Source organism: Globicephala melas, chromosome 19 (genome assembly GCF_963455315.2).
Source record: "Globicephala melas chromosome 19, mGloMel1.2, whole genome shotgun sequence".
In the NCBI taxonomy this organism is placed as follows: domain Eukaryota; kingdom Metazoa; phylum Chordata; class Mammalia; order Artiodactyla; family Delphinidae; genus Globicephala; species Globicephala melas.
This window is the reverse complement of record NC_083332.1, coordinates 58,013,479-58,033,857: the sequence shown is the minus strand read 5'-3', so window position 1 is coordinate 58,033,857 and position 20,379 is coordinate 58,013,479. Positions and strand designations below refer to the sequence as shown.

Below are 20,379 nucleotides of genomic sequence, written 5' to 3'. Positions count from 1 at the left end.
TCTAATGGCCTATACGGGAAAAGAACCTTAAAAAGAGTGCATATATGTATAACTGATTCACTTTGCTGTACACCTGAAACTAACACAACATTGTAAATCAACTACACTCCAATAAAAATTTAAAAAAAAAGATACACGCACCCCAATGTTCACTGCAGCACTATTTACAATAGCCAAGACATGGAAGCAACCTCAATGTCTACTGACAGAGGAATGCATAAAAAAGATGTGGTACATATATACAATGGAATATTACTCAGCCATAAAAAGAGAATGAAATAATGCCCTTTGCAGCAACATGGATGGACCTAGAGATTATCATACTAAGTAAGCCAGACAGAGAAGGACAAATATCATGATATCGCTTACGTGTAGAATCTAACAGAAAAAAAAAGACACAAATGAACTTATTTCCAAAACAGAGGCTCACAGACACAGAAAACAAACTTATGGTTACCAAAGGGGAAAGGGTGGTGGGTGAAGGGATAAATTAGGAAGCTGGGATTAACATATACACACTACTATATATAAAACAGATAACAAGGACCTACTGTATAGCACAGGGAATGCTACTCAATATTATCTAATAACCTACAAGGGAAAAGAATCTGAAAAAGAATATATATATATATATATATATATATAAACTGAATTGTGCTGTACACCTGAATCTTACACGATATTGCAAATCAACTATACTTCAATACAAAAGATTTTTTTTTAAGGAAAGAAAAGAATTAAAAAAATAAATACAGGAGAAAACATACTGTATAAATTAAATTTAAATAAACATGTCAGGGGCTCGTTTCTAGAAACAACTAATTAAAACAGGCAAAACTCTGTTAAATAGAAGTTTAAATGCAGCAAAATAGTACAAAATTTAAATCAAGACCTGAGCTGTAACAGTAGATGTTTCATTAAACGTAATCTGCGTCATGTGCGGGTTTTGTTTCAATGTTTTAGAATTAAAAAAAAAATCATAAGAACATACTATGCATCATCGATCATAAACCTGAACATGTCCATGGCAGTTTTGTTTAAAAATATACTAAAATGGACACCAAAAGTTTACCTAAAATTAGGATTGACTTTAAAATCACTACTATAATAATCCCCTCCCCCTGCTTAGTACCTCCACCCAAGCCTATGGATTAATTCTTTCTATTTTTGAATAGAAACATGATCCTAAGTTAGAGAAGCTGATTCACACACAGAAAGATATTCAAAACCACCTACAATTCACTCCCTATCACCCAATCTCAATTCCTGATAGACACAGAGATAAAACACTCAGCTAGTGACAAGATTCAGCAACGTGGTAAAAGAATAATGTGCCAATTAGGGTTTATCACAGGAAGCTAAGGACTGTTCAATAGGAGAGAATCTAATAATAGAATCCACCCCATCAATAGTTTAAGAAAAATCATATGATCCCTGAAAAAAAATACCAAAAAGGCATTTGGAAAAAAAATTCACTACCGCCCGCTAAGGCAACCTTTAACGAAGGGAACACAAAAATATTTTTTATCAGACTGAAGAGGTTTCTAAAATAAGAGCTGCTATTAATATTATAATTAGTGAAGAACTACTAGAGAGATGCATTTGAACATCAGGAGCAAAACAAGGATGTCTGACGTAGCGCCATTACAATGTGTGAGAATTCAGGGTAAACGCAGCAGGACACAACAGAGAAACAGGAGGAACACATATCAGAAACGAAGACAGTAACTACACTGGTTAACCCTGATACTATGACTGCCTGTCTACAAAAGCAAGTGAGTCACCCTAAATCAGTGGATGCAAGAGACGTATTTGAAATAATCAACGAGCTGCACTTCTCCCAACAAAAACTGGTTAGAAAACATGCACGAAATGCCAGTCACCATTGTGACAACCTATCATAGCATCACCACCATCACTAGGAAATCATGCAGCCTTCGGTACACTCTAACAGCAAAAATCCTGCAAACTGCTTTAGGTTGTATTGGTAGATGTTAAAATCCTCTCCCTTTTACCATCACATCAAAAAGAATAAAATACCTAGGGAGGGTGGGAGGGAGGGAGACGCAAGAGGGAAGACATATGGGAACATATGTATATGTATAACTGATTCACTTTGTTATAAAGCAGAAACTAACACACCATTGTAAAGCAATTATACCCCAATAAAGATGTTAAAAAAAAAAAAGAATAAAATACCTAGGAATAAAACTACCTAAGGAGACAAAAGACCTGTACTCTGAAAACTGTAAGCCGCCGATGAAAGAAATCGAAGATGACACAAACAGATGCAAAGATATATCATGCTCTTGGATTGGAAGAATCAATATTGTCAAAGTGACTGTACTATCCAAGGCAATCTACAGACTCAATGCAATCCCTATCAAATTATCAATGGCTGGGCTTCCCTGTAAAACATTTTTAAATTTGTGTGCAAACACAAAAGACCCCGAATAGCCAAAGCAGTCCTGAGAAAGAAAACCAGCTGGAGGAATCTGGCTCCTTGACTTCAGAATATACTACAACTACAGTCATCAAAACAGTATGGTAATGGCACAAAAAGAGAAATGTAGATCAATGGAACAGGATAGAAAGCCCAGAGATGAACCCACTCACCTATGGTCACCTAATCTATGACAAAGGAGGCAAGAATGTACAATGGAGAAAAGACAGTCTCTTCAATAAGTGGCACTGGGAAAACTGGACAGCAGCTTAAAAGAATGATATTCGGACATTCTCTAACACAATACACAAAAATAAACTCAAAACGGATTAAAGACCTAAATGTAAGACTGGACACTATAAAACTCTTAGAGGAAAACATAGGCAGAACACTCTTTGCAATTGCAGCAATATCTTTTTTGATCCACCTCCTAGACTAACGAAAATTAAACCAAAAATAAACAAATGGGACCTAATTAAACTTAAAAGCTTCTGCACAGTAAAGGAAACCATAAACAAAACAAAAAGACAACCCACAGAATGGGAGAAAATATTTGCAAGCGAAGCGACTGACAAGGGCTTAATGTCCACAATATACAAATAGCTCACACAGCTCAATATCAAAAGGAACCAAACCACCCAATCAAAACATGGGCAGAGGATCAAAGTAGACATTTTTCCAAAGAAGACATACAGATGGCCAAAAAGCACATGAAAAGATGCTCAACATCGCTAATTATCAGAGCAGTGCAAATCAAAGCTACAATCAGAGGGATTGGTGGCACAGTGGTTAAGAACCTGCCTGCCAATTCAGGGGGCATGGGTTCGACCCCTGGTCTAGGAAGATCCCACATGCCGCGGAGCAACTAAGCCTGTGCGCCACAACTGCTGAGCCTGTGCTCTACAGCCCGTGCTCCACAACAACAGAAGCCTGCACACCGCAACGAAGAGTAGCCCCCGCTCGTTGCAAGTAGAGAAACCCTGCACGCAGCAACAAAGACCCAACACAGCCAAAAAACCAAAAAAAACCAAAAAAAACTACAAAGAGGTATCACCTCACACATTCAGAATGGCCATCATCAAAAGGTCTACAGACAACAAATGCTGGAGAGGGTGTGGAGAAAAGGGAACCCTCTTGCACTGTTGGTGGGAATGTAAATTGACACAGCCACTATGGAGAACAGTATGGAGGTTCCTTAAAAAACTAAAAATAGAACTACCATACGACCCAGCAATCCCACTACTGGACATATACCCTGAAAAAATCATAACTCAAAAAGAGTCATGTACCACAATGTTCACTGCAGCTCTATTTACTATAGCCAGGACATGGAAGCAACCTAAGTGTCCATTGACAGAGGAATGGATAAAGAAGATGCGGCACATACATACAATGGAATATTACTCAGCCATTAAAAAAAACAAAATAATGTCATTTGCAGCAACATGGATAGACCTAGAGATCATACTAACTGAAGGAAGTCAGACAGAGAAAAAAAAACATCATATGATACCGCTCATATGTGAAATCTAATTTTTTAAAAAATGATACAAATGAACTTATTTACAACACAGACTCACAGATATCAAAATCAAAATTATGGCTACCAAAGAGGAAACAAGGGGGCAAGGGATAAATTAGGAGGCTGGGATTAATATATACACACTATTATAAATAAAATGGATAACTAATAAGAACCTACTGCATAGCACAGGGAACACTACTCAATATTCTGTAACAACCCACATGGGAAAAGAATCTGAAAAATAATGGCTATATACATATAACATTCCCTTTGCTGTACACCTGAAACTAACACAACATTGTAAACCAAGTATACTCTGATAGAAAGTTTTAAACAACCAAAAAAACACAATATTTTGAAGAGATTAAAAAAAGCCAGAAACAGATTTACAGGTATTGACAAGAAACTTACGGTTACCAAAGGGGAAACGTGGTGAGGCGGAAGGGATAAATCAGGAGCTTGGGATTAACATACACACACTACTACATATAAGATAGATAACCAACAAGGACCTACTGTATAGCACAGAGAACTCTACTCAATAATCTGTGATAACCTATATGAGAAAAGAATCTGAAAAGCAATGAATATATGTACAACTGAATCACCTTGCTGTATACCTGAAACTAACACAGCATTGTAAGTCAACTATACTCCAATAAAATTTAAAAAATAAAATAAAATCGTCTCTTGATAGAGAATTGTGTCCCATCTCTGAATAGTTATGCCCAAAGACCAAGAAACAAGTATGCGTTTTGTTAATACGGAAGACAACATTGCTGCGCAGTGGCTCCATTCCCAGATTTGAAAACTGAGGCTCAAGGCGGTGAGTTCAATCGCAAGGAGTCCCATGTGGGCAACCAGTGTGCCTCACCCAGCCATGAGGAGAGGGGCTGGGGCTGACACACTGCACAAGGGTTCCAGAGCTTGGGGGCTTTCCATGCTGCCTTCTATGAATGCTCCCATTCCACAGATGGAGAAACTGAGGTTCAGAAAGAGAAGTGACTGGCTGGGGTCCTTCAGCCTGGTCTGGCTGACTTCATTCGCTAAGCTCCCTGGCCTCAACCAGCAGGCGGGGCTGGTCTTTCCTGAGCTCCCACAGCTCAGATAGGCTGCACGCCCTCGGGCATTACACGTCCATCACAGCGTGGCCCACTCCCTCCTACACGCCTTGGTCAGCTTGGTCCCATGCTGTGCTCCATACCTCCGGCCAGGTCCCTGACTCAGTTTCCCCTCCCATTTCAGCAGGAAGCTCTGGCTGTCTGGCCACGACCCTACAGGGTTCACCTTTCCAAGCCTGTTTCCATAGTTATGAAAGCTATGTTTCCATGGTTATGTCACTTATAGTTATGATTGACTGTCGTTACCCACAGGGCTGCTGGGGGGATTAAGTGAGCGTTTAATCCTGGCTGTCATAGAGCCTCGGGAAATTCACGGTGACTCTTCTCCGTGGATACAGAGAAGGAACACACCCCCCTGCTCCCCCCAGAAGCACCAGCCAGAGTCGGTGCAGACTCACAGGTGGGAAACGGAGCTGGGAGGCGGGCTGCTTATGCCCATCTGAGCTACAATGACGCCCAGCCCACAACCTGCCCCATCTCCCTCCTTCTGCCCTCCTCCAGGGCATAAATGCCAACAAGGAGGTGACAGGCCTGCGGGCACAGACTCTGAAGCCACACCCGAGCCCTCTCTCCAGGACACGCAGAGTCCTGCCCCCGGCTCCCTCCCAACACTCCTAATGGACCCACAGCCCAGCTCACGTCTCCTCGTCTGGACACGGCGTTCTCACCCCAGACACCCTCAGATTCCTGGTCAAGTTCAGATGCTCAAGTCCACCCCCATCCCACCCCATCCGTAACCCTGTAAAGGGCATGGCATCGTCAGGTCTGACACCTGTCCAAGGCCCCGGAGTCCTCAGGGTGACTGCTGCTCCCTTCCTAGGACTCCATCCCAGGACCAAGCCCAACTGTGGGAAAGGGCCTCACGCTCTGAACCAGACACTGCTAGACAGTGCCGTTCAACAAGCCACTCCAGGTACTTCAGTTTCCCTCACTCTCTCTAGAAGCCCCAAGCAAAGCCCACTTCAGAGCCACATTCGCCCAACACTTGTCATCACAAATCCAGGCACCCTTGTGCGAGGACGTTCTGCGGAAATGTAGACCCAAACCAGCACTCAAGCCCTGGACCCCCAAGGGCCTCCCACGCCCGCTGACCTTCTTGGTGTAGCCCATGGCCTTCAGGACAGAGTGATTCAAGGTCTCCAGGGAGGCCAGGACGTCCTCGTAGTCCCCCATGTGGTCCACAAAGTAATCTAGGGGAAAGGAAGGCAGGGGTCACAGGTCATAGGAGGACCATGCCCCTCCCCCTGGGCCCTCCCACCAATCCCATCTGTGCCCCTCATTCATTGCCTCTCCCCGGTCCCCTCCCCTCACAGAAAACACACCCCAGCCAAGCCTCTGTCCCTGCACAGCCAGCACCTACCACACAGCTCCTTGGTGTCCACATGGCTGCAGAGACAGAGAATGAGAGGGACTCAGAGACTGGCCTGTCCCGTGCCTCCCGCCCTCCTTCCCTCCCTAGCGAGCACAGCCCAGTGTGGCTGGTAAAACACCTCCTGGGCCTCTTCTCTTTTCACCCCATGTGCTGGCACAGTGACCCCGGCTTTACAGGTGCGGGAACAGCAGGTGAAGGATGCCGCCCCCTCCAGAGGGTTCCATGTGTGTGCGTCTGTCTGACCCCCTCACCGTGCTTCGCCACCCCTTCCTCTCCCAGAGCCTGCCCACCACATCAGGAGCCGATGGGGCTAAACCGGGGGCTGGGAAAAGCGAGGGGAACAGCCCACGGCTATTACAGGCTGTCAGCAGAACTCTCCCGCGACGCACTGCCCCGGGCATCCCTGCCTGCTGGGTCCTGGGCTCTGCTGGGGGTGCGGGTTGCCCTCCCTGCTCTCACTCTAGGCCTGGGATCCTCCTGTCCTTCCTCAGAGGAGGCTGAACACGAGAAGGCCACCCACGCCGGGGAAGGCGCAGGCGGCAGCTTCAGAACGCAGACACGGCGGGGCGGTGCGCTGGCGGCGGACGCCAAGGGACCTGAGCTCTGGGCAGGTTCTGATGACCTTCCCTTTCTGGGCCCCAGTTCCCTCACTGAGAGACGCCGGCCTACAGAGTGTGCCGGCTTCGTCAAGAGGCTTCTAGGAAAAGGCCCTGCAAACTCTGTCTTGGAGGTTCCCCGAATCCGCATCACCTGGTGAAAAGTGCTGACAAGTCCTGCAGAAACGAAGCCTGTTTAATTGTGCTCAAAGGAGCATTTCACCGACCTTTCTGAGCCGTGTGAACGGTTTTGGGCAGAAAACCTGTTTAGCATCCCAAGGAGGGGACGTTTACGGTAAACAATCTGGGGAACGTTGGAAAGAAGACACCCAAAGGTCTTCAGAGGTCTGGGCTTTGCTAGTGGTAAGTCCGCCCGCCCGCACTCACATACGCTCACCCCTGCCGCCTCCTCCCAGACCCAGCTGCCCCAACGAGAATGAATAGTCCACAGGCACCTGCCGCAGCCCTTTCAAGCTCCCCTTTCGAGCTCCCTGGGGCGCTGCAGGAACTGCTCACACCCTCCATCTCGCTCCAGAAACAAAGGCCTCCCCTGGAGCCTGCGGCAGGAAGCCGTTTCTTTCAAGGGGCCTTTCCCCCTCCGGCTGCCCCACCCTGGCTCCCAGGACGCTCAGCCCCACCTCTGGCCCCAGGCGGCCCCATGCTGTGTCCCTTGCCAACGGGCCTGGTGGCAGCTCATCGTCCAGACCATCTCTAGCCTGTCGCAGGGGACCCCAGCTTATCAAATCTGCTCCAAACAGCCCCGAGGAACTCAGGTGTGGAGTGGAGAACGGGGCTCGGGCCTCACCTGCCTGGGGATCACTCAGAGAGGGCAAAGCTGGAGTTCAGGTTGGGAAGGGTCGGTGTGTGTGAGTACAACGCGTACTCTGGACTCGATTTAGGGATTTAGAGTTTGAGGGTTGGGGCCGGAGTTTGGGATTGACTGACACACAGGTTAGGGTTCCGGCTGGGTTGGAGAAAAGGTGATTAGGTACAGGGTGAGAAGGAGAGTTCAGGTCAGAGTGAGGACAGTTTGGTTTAAGATGGGATCCGGAGAGGATCACAGAGCTCGCGGTGAGACCAGAGCTAAGCCCAAGGCGTTGGGGTCCGAACTAGGTCAAGGTGGCTCATCTCTCCCTTTCGTTATCCGGTGTGTATTCTGCAAATCTACGGTCCCTCCCAGGTTCGCCATGTGTGCTCAGAAAAGAGCCATGTGTGCTCAGAAAAGACAAACACTTGCCGACGCAGTATCAACCTGTCCACTCCCCAGATCGCCCCGGCCAGTCGGGGCCAAACAGATGGGACTTCTTAGCTGGTTTGGGGACTTTGAGGTCTCTGTGCCTCCAGGGGAGTGGGCAGTGGAGACTGGCCACTGCGCGAGAAGGGAAACGCTGCCTCTCGGCCCCAGCCCCCAGGACTTAGCTCACTTGGTATTGTCGGAGTCGATGGTGTGGAAGAGACCCTCTAGTTCTTTCTCGTTGAGGACGCCATCTGCAAAGAAGAGCTGGAATTCCTCCAAGGATAACTTCCCGTCATCTGCGAGGAAGGGGTGAGGGGAGAGCAGCTGGTGTCTAACAGATGGGACATCCCCAGACCCAGACAATTCCCAAATCAACAGAGAAACTCCAGCCAGGTAATCCCCGCCTGCCCCGCTAATTCCCAAACTAGCAGATAAACCCCAGCTCAGATCATCCCTGCCGGTGGTGCCGCTAATCCAAATTAACCAGCCAGCTCAAACTAGCAGATAAACCCCAAAGTAGCAGATAAACCCCAAAGTAGCAGATAAACCCCAGCTCAGATCATCCCTGCCGGTGCCACGAATCCAAATTAACCAGTCAGCTCCAGTTCACGGAGATCACAGACTCATCTAGCTAATTCCCAAACCAACAGACCAACACCATTTACAGATAATCCCCAGACCAGCAAACGCTGGGGCTCATTAAGCCCCACAGTCAACAAGTAGATAGAACACACCTGAGCCTGTCAGGCAACCTTTTCTCCCAGTCACCTGACCACATGGAGGTAGTCTGACGACCCCTCTCTGTTGGTTCCAAAAACCCAGAACACCTCCGCACACTTTAATCATCTCCGCCTCGGCACCCGGGTCCGGATTCTGGGGAGGGAATGACCCCTCTCCACTCTGCCTTCACGGGGTCTGACGTGAGCCCGCTGCCAACGGTGGCACTCACCGTGCCACGGATGCAGCCCTGAGGATGCCAAACCCTGGGGGAGGTGGTGACAGGCCTGGGGCTCTGGGATGGGGAGGGGCTGGGCTCTGGACAAGGGGCCCTCACAGCTGACATATCTGTCCCAACGCCTCCCTCCCCGTCTCACCTCTTCGGCCTCCACTTGCGGTTGCCCTGGGTACCAGCATCTGCTGGGGAAGTTCTCATGGGTTGGGGGCAGCTGGGCCCCTGAGAGAGGGGCTCCCAGCAGAACTCCAGCGACTCCCCAAGCTTCCAGCCCCCGCTCCTCCCACCTGGGCTCTCCTGCTCAGTACACCCACCTCCCCATCCCATCCCGGAAGCCACAGCCCCCTCCTCACTGATCCTAGCTTCCTGCTCCTCCTTAAAGGGGCCGCATCTGTGGGAGACAGCGGAGGCCAGGGAAACGGGTGAGCCCCAGCCCCTCTCTGCAGACCCCCTTCAGTACTTATGGCAAATCTGCAGTCAAAGCCCTCGAGAGCCCACGTGGCACGTTGTGTTGATTAGAAAGAAACGCGCTTCCTGATGGCGGGGTGGGGCGACGTGGTACAGCATCAGAGCACGTGAGGGGAGGGCCGCGCAGGCTGGACTGAGGCCCTCAACTCTCTCGAGTACCTGCCCTTGAGCAGGGCACAACCCGCCCAATCAGACGCGGCAGACCTACTTGGACCCAGGCAGAAGGCACTCGTCCATTTCAAAGGCTCTGGAGCTTCTAGCTCTGCGGCCAACAGCTCTGCAGGGGCTCAAAGTAGGGCAACTTTGAGTAGGGAGAAGAAGACCCTCACGCCTTGCGCTGGGCTCCGCCCCGCCCGTGTTGAGAGACGGGGAACATGGGAGGGCGGGCACGGGCTTGCACGTGGGGGCGGGGGCAACGTCCGGCGTGCCTCCAACTTCCTGTCTCAGGTGCTCAGATTTCTTTCGTTTTCTTTCGCCCGCACAGCATGCGGGATCTTAGCTCCCCGACCAGGGATCGGACCTGCGCTCCCTGCAGTGGAAGCTCGGAGTCCTAACCACCGAACCAACAGGGAATTCTCCCGGCTCATGTTTTAATGTCACAGACGGGAGAATGAATTTCTAACTTTCAAAACCCAGAGTCCCCCCAAAACAAAACAATCCCCCCCATTCACACATAAAGACCCAGAAACCAACCATAAACAGTGCACGATACCAGCCGTGACATACATAAATGCTAAGTTATGGTCCTTGTCTTCTGTGAAAGAGGACACTTTCCAGGTTTCCTTTAACAAGACTGATGACGACCCAGGAGCCAGGGAGCAAAACCTGGGCAGACACACAGGCTCTGTGTGTTCACGCATCTGGTCCTCACAACACCCCACCACATAGGTATACCATCACCTCCACAGAGCAGAGAGGCACAGAGCAGTTATGGGGCTTGCCCAGGTCCCTCAGCGGGAGGTCGAACCTGGCTCCTGAGTCCATGCTCCCGACCCAACCTGGGGCAGGGTCTTGTGTGGAGACCCCCAGCCACAGGGCTACATGGAAAAGCCGAAGCCAAGTCTGGACTCAGTGGAAGCGTGCTGTGATTGATTAGTCACGTCTGCCACGGGCACGGCACCATCCCTGCCACCATCTCCTTCTGCGCATCCAGGCACCTCCATCCAGTCCGCACTCAGGAGAACAGGCAGAGAGAGGCCCGCCAGGCCTCCTGAGCACAAAGCCTTCTCGGTGACATTTAGCTTGAAAGTCCCACCACAGCCCTGCTGAACCCAGATCCGCTAACGAGGGAAGCAACATCCGCCAGGGCCTCTGCCCAATTAGAGGAGCGAGAGCGCCTAGCACCTCCGGGACGCCCCGCCCCCCGCCCCGAGCGGGCCGTGTGCAGGTGTCCTCGCTAATTAGCATGAGCTCAGCCTCTGCTGCAGTGACCTTTCAAATGCCAGGAGTCTGCCAGCGTCCCTGTTCTCTGGAGGAAACGCAGAGTGGCACCCACCCCTCCAGGTCCTACACCCCAGGCTGCCCGGCAGGCACCCCACTCTCTGCCTCCCCGCGGGCGCCACGCCCAGGCTCCGGCTCCACCTCCACGAAGATGCCTCTGTCCTGGGAGCCGCCAGGTCAGCCCGAGCCGAAGCCCTTGTTCCTGTGATCCCAAAGGCCGATTCCACTCCAACCCGCGGCCGGGGGCCACGGGCTGGCATCTTGCTTCCGTGGACAACTGGGGCAGAGCCGGCATCCCTTCCCTGCCCACACGATGTTGGCAAACTAGGCGGGGCTCAGTCAGAACCGCCCGCTATGCTCCCCACCTGAGCATCTGCGATCTCTGATTTGTCCTCTCTGAGCCTTGATTTTTGACACCTGTAGAAAAGGGGTGGGGGGTTATGCTGCTTCTCCCACTAGGAGCCCAGGGAACGTCACATGAGGTCTATTAACGTCTTGGGGCCTAATAGATGCTGCACAGCTGCGGGCAGTCTCCACCCGATGGTGAACGCCCCGTGAAGCACGGGGTGAGAATCAAACACTTGTTGACAAACCAAGGCCCGTGTCGCAGGGCACTCAATGCTCATCAGCTGGTGTGAGGGCTCGCTGGTTCCTTACAGCACGCCAAGACCCGCGCTTCACCCCACCCCCCATGCCAGCCCCTCGAAGCGGGCACTAGAATGATGATCCCCACTTACAGATGGGGACACTGAGACCCTGAGAGTTTGGTGACTGCCTGAGGTCACAGAGCTGGTAGGCGGCTGAGCCCTGGCAGCCCCTGCAGCAAAGCGGGGGCCCTACCTCCTTCTCACAGGCCCGGGAAGCTTCCTGGGAACCAGAATCACACACCCCATTAACCCTGGTGACAACCCCCCACGGCCACTGGTGCTGGCCGGGAAGACGAAGGCCCCAGGGGCAGGAGTGGGCTTGGGCTCAGCCTCTGTGGGGACCGCAGGAGCAAAGTCGAGGGTCCCCGCAGCTGTGCTCAGGGGGCGGAAACACGGCCTCTGATGGGCCGGGATGCGGGGGGGCGGGGGATGAGCAACGAGGATGAAACCCCATCCGTGCCTGAAGGGAGACCAGGGCGCCACCCGCCCACCCACACAGACACACACACACAGCTCCACACACACACCCTTGGTATGTACAGCAACAGTCAGAGAATGGCCGTTCAACCCTCATGTGCACACACACTCTCAAAAGCATGAATGGTGACGCACAGCCAGACCCACACGGCTGCATCCCAGGGACACACACACCGCACTCCCAGCGGTGAGTGAGTCCGTCACCTGTAAGCCAGCAGCCATTTACTGAGGACCTACTGTGGGCCGGGCCCACGACAGGGACAAGCCCAAATCCCTCCCTGGAAAATCCTCGTCATCTGCTGAGGGGCGTGGCCAACACACGGTGATGATCCCAGGCCGTCTGCACAAGAGAAGGTAGAGAGAGGCCCCCCAAACCCCCTTCTCTAGTCTGACACTGTTCAGGCCGCGAGGCCACGACGATTTCTCGAGCGCCACTCAAGTCCCCCCACCGCATCCCTCTCTTTCTCCGTGCTCCGTAGGGAATTGCTGCCTCTGACAGTCCTGTATCCCAAGAGGCCTGGGAGGGGCCACCGCCACACCCAGGGATGGTGGGTGAGAGAGGGAGACCCCTGGGTACTAGCTTCCAGCCCAGGGTCTCATGCTCTACCCCACAACACAGTGCGGGGATAGCTCAACGGTAACTCCCAGGGTCAGGAGGGAGGGGTGCTGGGGCCCGGGAGAGTGCTGCCATCTTGACCTCTAGCCCATGCACGAGTGGGCCTGGGACCTGAAGGCCCTGGGGGGGGGGTGTGGGCAAGCGATGGGCCATCTGTTCCCCACTCCTTCCCCAGCACGGGCCTTGATACTTCATTAGTATTTTCTCGATGGATGAATAATGAATAAATCAACACTGAGCACTGCCTGCTTCTCTTTTAAAAATTCACCACCCATCTCCTCCCTGCACTTCCCCAACAGCCCAGGGAAGCCGACAGGTTACGTGTTATCACCCCACTTTACAGATGGCAAAACTGAGGCCTGGAGAGGGGCTGTGCCTTGGTTAGAGTCCACAGAGAGTTGCTTCCGGCCCAAGAATAATGACTATGGTATTTATACAAACGCTCTCTGTGGCCACTGTGAGGCTCAGATGGGCCTTAGTAAAAACCTTGTTAGCTTCTGGCCTCTGCCTTCCAGAAAGGTCCAGGGTGGAACATCTCCAGCAAGTCAGGAGAAGTGGAGTGTCCTGAATTCACTGGCCCTGAATTCACGACAATGGGCTCACTTTGTTCGGGAAGGCGCGTGAAGTGGGGAAATCTGCTGAGGTCCGCAGCAGAGCTTCGACTGTCTTCATGCAGCTGGGTGACCCCGGGCAACTCACAGAACCTCCCTGGGCCACTACGGAGTTGACAGAATGGGGGCAACCGCACCGAGTGTATCAGGTGGCTCTGAGGAGCAGGTGTGCCAGGGCCCAGGAAGGGCCTGCAGTGAGGCTGGGGGCTTCCTGGGCCCCCGCCTGGGTTGCTCTGGTCCAGCCCAGCTGCATGAGATTCAAGAACATCAAGGATTTACCACGGGCAAGGCATCACAGCATCACCAGCACCTGCTCTCTGAATCCGCACGGCTCCCCTACCAAGCAGGAACTACGGCCAGTGCCATTGTAAGATGGGGAAACCGAGGAACAGAGCAGAGGCAGGATTCAGAGTCCTGCACTCCCAACCAGAAAGAGTCAGGTCCTCATTCAGGGGACAGCCTGGGAGGGAAACTCACCATTTTTGTCCGCACGGCGGAATATCTGCAGAGAAGAGAGGTCGAATCAGCGCTGGCCCAGAAGGGGCGGGCTTCTGACTACCGTCCCCAACCCCAGGTGGTCTGGGGAAGCTGGGCCCCCTTCTCCCTCCCCGGGGAAGACACCCTGGATGGGATCCAGGGGCGGGAGGGCGTTTCAGGCAGAGGTCCTCCCGCCACCTGCGCGGAAGCAGCTGCCCACTCTCCCTTCTGTGCCGGCAGACTGCCCACGGCCACGCTGACACACGCACACATGCGCGTGGACACACGCTCACACCCATCACGTGCTTGCGTGTGTGCTTCCAGAGCTGTGGGTCTCTGGGCTGCACGTCCTGTTGGACGCTCAAGTCGCACACTCAGAATTCCTGTCCCACGGATGCAGCCACTGGCCTTATACATGCCCCCTCCAGGATCCCTCGGGAGCCTGGTTTCCTCCAGGGAGGTTGGGTTAAGTCTGAACAGAGGTGTCTGCTAAGGGAACCTCGAGGCCTGATGACTAGATCAGCCAGGGCAGAACTGGATTATTTGGGGAGTGGGGGAGTGGGTAGGAGCAGGCTGCCAGCAGCTCAGAAATCTGGTGCAGATGCAAGGTTCCGCTGCCGGCTGCCACGGGAAGGGGAAGCGGGGGGAGGGGGGAACCCCATCCCCTCCAGCCTCAGCTGAAACCAGATGACTCCTCCTCCTGGTGTTTTTGGGACCTAGTAAGCCTTGCTGATGGAAGGAGGAGAGGCAGGGCCCCCCTGGGTGACCATCACCCCTTCAAGGACAGAGCCCCCTAGGCCCCTCCCTCCAAGCAACGGGGCAGGCATCCATCAGCAAACACCTGGGGCTGTGACAAACCAAAGCAGCAGCTCAGGAAGGCTTTGCAAACATCTCCCCTTCCTTTAGCTGAACCCTGAGTCCTCGGCACGGGGCAGGAGCCACTGGCTGAGGCAGAGAAGGGAGCAGTTATCAGCACCCCACACGCCTGCTCCGCAAGGTTCCCGGAGGCAGGGGTCCCACCTTCAGGTGCCCGTGCCGGCCTGAGCGTTAAACAAGTGGCTGACACGACCACGTGATGTGGCCCCCATGCCTGCTCATCAGCCCATTTCACAGATGAGGAAATGGAGGCTCAGAGCCAGCTCATGGCCAGCATGCGAGGACTCCAGAGCCCACCTCCAGTCCTGTGAGAACCAGGAGAGGTCTGGACAGGTCTTCCCTGCAAGGGTGGCCCAGGACTCTCAGCTGTGAACGCTGCTGGGGCTTTGAGAGGGTTCAGCTGTGCAAGTGCGTGTCGGGCTGTGTGTGAGCCTGTTTCGGGGGGCACTGAGCCACAGGCACTCACAGCACAGATCCCCCTTCCCTGCCCAGCCCTTTCCGTCCAGAGCCAGCTATGGGCTCCAGGAGGAAGGGGGGGCTCCAGGAGGAAGGGGAGAGCGGAAATCCACGCTCCCCCCACTCACAACGATGTGTGACACACACACAAACACACATACACACACACCTCCCAGAAACCCACGATGCACAAGAGAGGCACCCCTGCCCGCGGTCACCCACCACACAGGACACCCTCACTGGGACATGCACACCCCACTGCCATGCTGTCCCTTGGGGGGCAAAGCTCCCTCCACCTCCCCCCAGCACTCTACCGGGGACATCCATCCTGTAGGATCTCCCTCCTACGGTGGGGAGTGGGTGGGAGGGCGAGGTGGGGCCCCGGAGGGGATGGATGGGGGTGAGGTGAGGGAGGGAGGGTGGGGAAGGGAATGACGGGGCTCAGAGTGGATAGGGGTCCCAAGAGGGGTCCAGGCTCAGGGAGGACGGGGAATGGCTCCGCCTCTGCTGACAGGAGAGGGGAAGACAGAGGTGCGGAGGGGGCCTCACTTTTAAAGAGGTGGTGCCTGGGGGAAGGGTATTTAGGGTAGAGAATACAAGGGCTTAGGGTCTACAGCCAGGACAAGAAAGGTGGCCCCGGACCTAGGGGTTGTGCGTGTGTGCCTGTGTGTGCGTTGCGGGGAGGTGGTCTTAGAAAAGTAACGACTGGGGCAGGAATCGGGATGGAGAGGAGGAAGGGGCCGGAAGCGGCCAGAGGCTCCCGTCCCGGGAAGGGATGGGGGTAAAGGATGAAGTGTCGGGATGGGAAAAAGATGAGGGTTTGGCCAGAACAAAAGTAGGGGGGCGGTGGCCGGGTCGAGGGGCTCCAGGCTCCCGGCTCTGAGAACGTGTAGATCCCCAGAAGTGGACGGAGAGGACGGGGAGGAAGGGGTCGTCCCGGTCCAGGGACGAGACAGGATTCGCATGGAGACCCGCCAGGAGGTAGAGGGGCCGGTGCGGGTCCTGCTCCGGGCCGCCGAGGGGGAGGGGCAGGGGGGTCCCTACCCAGGGAGAAGGGGGCCTCGCAGGTCCCGGCGGGGACGGAGGAGGGGGCTCGGGGTCCCGGCCGGCGCGTACTCACGTCCAGGATGACCGCGGTGCCCCCGCGCGGCGAGGCGGGGCCCGGGCTGGGGCCGGGGTCCGCTGCGGGGACTGCGGGGGCCAGCGGCGCCCGGGGCTCGCCCATCCTGGCGCCCACCCAGCGCAGCAGCCCGCCCAGCGCCCTGCCCTGCGGCGGCGGCTCCCGGAGCAGCCTGTGCGCGCCGGCCCTGCACAGGCGCGCCGCCCGCTCGCACATCGCGCCGCGCCCGCCGCCGCCACCGCCCGGAAGCCCGCCGACCCCCGCCCGGCCCGCGGACCGCCCCCGCGCGACCCCCTCCCCGGCGCCGCCCGTGCGCCCCGCCCTCCTGCCCTCCCTCCCTCTGCCCCCGCGGCCGCGGCCGCGCGGGGACTGGCCGGCGCTCGGGGACGGGAGTGGAGGAGGGGCCGCACCGCCCGGACCCCGAGCCACGTGCCCCGTGGCCACAGCCCCCACCCCCCCGCGGCCGGGCGCGGCGGCTGGACGCTACCCAACAGGCGCGGGGTCCTGGGGGTCTGGCTGCGGGGATGCGTCCCTGGGGGCTGCCCCCCCTTCGGAAGGTGCCCCGCCCCGCCTTGGCACCGCCGCAGGGGCCGGAGCGCGGTGTCCGGCGAGCCCGGAGCGCCCTCTGCCGGCTCCGGCTCCGGGTATCAGCGCCCACGCACGGGGGATCTCCCCCACCACTCCGCTGGTACTCACTCTTCCCTTCCTCCAGGTGCACGCCCGGTGAGCGCTCACCCGCCTGTTAACGCCCAGAACCAGTCTTCACTCCGGAACACCCTCTTCCCCTCACTCCCCGCATCCATCCACCCACCGACCCAAAGAATTAAACGAGCACCTGCTAGGTGCTAGGCCTGGTGCTGGTACTGGCTTCCAAGGACAGGAAAAACAGACGAGTTCCTTGGCCTCCTTGAGCTTACATCCAAGTGGGCGGAGCCAGATACTGGAATGATTCCACGGATAAATGAACAATTAAAACTGAACTGTTATGAAGAGGTGGCACCTGGGCCATGAGAGGGGAATTTGCCTTTAGGCCATGGAGGAGTATGTGTCAGAAGAGGCTTCCTACAGGAAATGATCCTTATGCTCTGAGAGTGGAAGGAAGAGGAGTTAAAGAGAGGAGGGGAAAGTGCCCTCTGCTAGAGCCTATCCTGTGCAAAGGCCCTGTGGCAGGTGCAAGTGTGGGGAACGTGAAGGACCGACTGAAAGGAGACAGTGTGGCTGGAGGGAGAGTGGGAGAGGCTGGGACTAGACTGGAGGGGTGGGCAGAGCAGGAACGCCTCCCCAGCACCCATTCCTCAAACACAGCTGCTGTCTCCTCTGCTCCCACTCAGCTGCCCTTCCTCCTGGGGCACCGTCCATGGACTCCCAACCCCCCAGCCCAAGGACGTTCTCCCACCAGGCCCTGTGCTTCTCCCCCCGCCCCCACTCCCCAGCTCCCAGAGCAGGTCCTGGGCACCTGGCCCCCTCCCCAAGCACAGAGTCCTCAGACATAGGAGTGCAGGCAGGCGCTGGTTTTATTTGGGACCCGGTTCTGGGAAGAGCAGGGCCTGGGGTCCTCCTGGCTCGGTGCTCAGCTGGCCCCGGTGACCCCAGCTCACACCGGCAGCTCTCACCCCCAGTTACAGCTCTGGGCCTCCCCTGTCCTGTGGTCACTCTTTCCACCCTGGTCTGAGTCCTGGCAGCCTGGGTTTCTCACTCTTCATCTGAGAGGGCCGTTGCATGGGCTCGTGGCCGCTCCTGTCTCCTGCCAGGAGAGGCCCCCTTCCATCACTGGGGCATCTTGGGATGGGCTCTGCGTCCAGCAGGGCCGTGGTGCTCTCCCCTCCTCTTTAGGGCCTGGGTGCAAGGATGCCAGGCCAGGTGCTAGGGCGGCTTCCTGGCCTCCTTCCTCAGCAGGGAGCTGGCCACAGCCAGGGCCCCGCCCTGCACAAACCTCACGAAGTTGTCCCCGGCCAGTGGCCCCACGGCGTACAGGCCCTCCCGGTGGACGCTCTGGTAAGTGAAGGGGTCCACGTCAATGGGGTTCCTCTTGGCGCTCAGTGGCTGGTTGGGGTCCGTGGCGAGGTCAGCGCCTGCGCCCGGGAGGAAGGACAGATCAGGGTGGGAGCCAATGAGGGCCAGCACCAGGGCGATGCCGAAGACCTTCTGGAGGCCCCGGGGGTCCCGGAACACGGCCTGGCGGTCCTCCCTGAGGAGCAGCAGCTGGTGCTCGGGGAGGCTTCGGTAGCCCTCGTAGGGGCTGGGCGACAGGATGGACTGCTCCCGCATCATCTGGTGCACCTTGTGGTACTCCGGGTACAGCATCTTGGGCAGCTGGTTGAACACCAGGCCGGGGTCGTCCACGGACCGGCGGAAGGCGTGGATCACAGGGATGTTGTAGTGGCGGGCGTAGAGGACCGCGTCGGCCGCCGACAGTCCCGCCCCGATGATGAGGACGGGGTCCGAGGACGGGGACACGGTGCCTGCCCGCGTGGCTGCCTCCAGGGCCGACAGATCACGATGCACGAAGGGCAGGGCCTCCCCGGGGATGCCCAGCCGGGCTGGGCTGTCAGACGTGCCAGTGGCCAAGACCACGTTGCGGGCGCATAGGGAGAAGGGCTGCTGGCTCTGGTCCGCGGTGGTCACGAAGCCGTTCACCTGGAAGAGGGGGCTGGGGTCCCAGGCGCCGGGGCTGCTGGGCTCGGGCGTCCCCCACTCCACGGCCGTGACCACGGCGCCAGACACAAAATTATGGCTCAGGCCCTTCTTGATCACGTAGTCCCTATAGTAGTGCGCGATGTCCCCGGCCGTGGCCCGGCTGTTGCGAAGACCTCTGCGGGGAAGGACGAGGGAAGGTGAGTGTCACAGAGAGGACTGCGGGGGAGGTGGACAGGCTGGAGCCAGGCCCTGGAGCTGGACGGTGGCTGCACCACCCAGACGTGTAGGACTTGGTTAAGTGGTTTAACCTCTCGGAGCCTCAGTCTCCTCTTCTGTACAATGGAGCTGATAAGGGTGCCTCATTAGGGTGGGGTTCAGAGTGTGGCCTCCGGTGCCAGACAGCCTGGGTTCAAATCCTGGCTCTGCCACCAGTGAGCTCGGGGCCTGGAACCCTCTGCCTGGGCTCCTCCTTTGCAAAATGAGGATGACCGTGGTGACAGCACCCGTTCCCTGCCATTGCTGAGAGGCTTAGATAATACGAATGAAGAATTTAGAATAGAACATGACAGGTAGTAAGTGACAGGAGGTCGGCCACTACTATTTCCTCAAATGACTAAATAATATTTTACATAAATGTGGTAGGATTCCGTTTTTATAAAGTTCAGAAACAGACAAACCTAATCTACAGAGTTAGAGGTCAAGCGAGTGGCTACTTCTTAGGAAGTGGGTGGTGACCGGGAGGGGTCTGAGGGGGCTGCTGGGGATGGGGGGAATCTGTTTGTTGAGTCTGGGCGGCTGAAGCGCAGGTGTATCCACTTTGAGAAATTTCACCCGCCTGTAGGCATGTGAACTGTGTAGTTCTCTGTATGTCCCTGTATTTCAGTAAATAAGTTGGTTAAAGCGTAACCCATGTAAAGCACTTAGCATAGTTCTTAGCCCACACAGTAGCAGCAGAGACTATTATTATTATGATATTACTACTACTGTTGTTGTTGTTATTTCTATTGCTATTATTGCAATCCTTTCTGGGGCCATGACTAGGGCCAGCATTGCCAGTGGGTGACGCGCATTTTTTTTTTTTGTGGTACGCGGGCCTCTCACTGCCGTGGCCTCTCCCGTCGCGGAGCACAGGCTCCGGACGCGCAGGCTCAGCGGCCATGGCTCACGGGCCCAGCCGCTCCGCGGCACGTGGGATCCTCCCGGACCGGGGCACGAACCCACGTCCCCTGCATCGGCAGGCGGACTCTCTCAACCACTGCACCACCAGGGAAGCCCGACGCACAGACTTTGACATCATCTCAGCTCCTC

The 20,379-nt window shown here is 55.4% G+C and overlaps 2 protein-coding genes across 11 annotated transcripts in view; both read right to left on the bottom strand.

Moving 5' to 3' along the window:
• NECAB2 (N-terminal EF-hand calcium binding protein 2) overlaps positions 1-17,033 on the bottom strand; it is a 38,078-nt gene extending 21,045 nt beyond the window's left edge. For 3 of the 9 annotated variants that reach the window (XM_030863232.2, XM_060289422.1, XM_060289423.1), the window contains exons 1-5: positions 16,435-16,650; positions 13,983-14,007; positions 8,482-8,590; positions 6,450-6,475; positions 6,182-6,279 (exon numbers count right to left, since the gene is read on the bottom strand). In XM_030863232.2, the coding sequence (XP_030719092.1) occupies positions 6,182-6,279; positions 6,450-6,475; positions 8,482-8,590; positions 13,983-14,007; positions 16,435-16,650 (474 nt within the window). Of the gene's footprint in view, positions 1-6,181; positions 6,280-6,449; positions 6,476-8,481; positions 8,591-9,388; positions 9,540-9,560; positions 9,589-9,918; positions 10,311-11,295; positions 11,452-13,982; positions 14,008-16,434; positions 16,651-16,921 lie in introns of those variants that run through there. The other 6 variants (XM_060289427.1, XM_060289424.1, XM_060289429.2 and 3 more) reach the window with 6 other exon arrangements.
• Positions 17,034-17,930: 897 nt separating this feature from the next.
• OSGIN1 (oxidative stress induced growth inhibitor 1) overlaps positions 17,931-20,379 on the bottom strand; it is a 53,583-nt gene continuing 51,134 nt past the window's right edge. For both annotated transcript variants that reach the window (XM_030863227.2, XM_030863224.2), the window contains exon 6: positions 17,931-19,246. In XM_030863227.2, the coding sequence (XP_030719087.2) occupies positions 18,298-19,246 (949 nt within the window). In that variant the 3' untranslated portion in view covers positions 17,931-18,297. The remainder of the gene's footprint in view (positions 19,247-20,379) is intronic.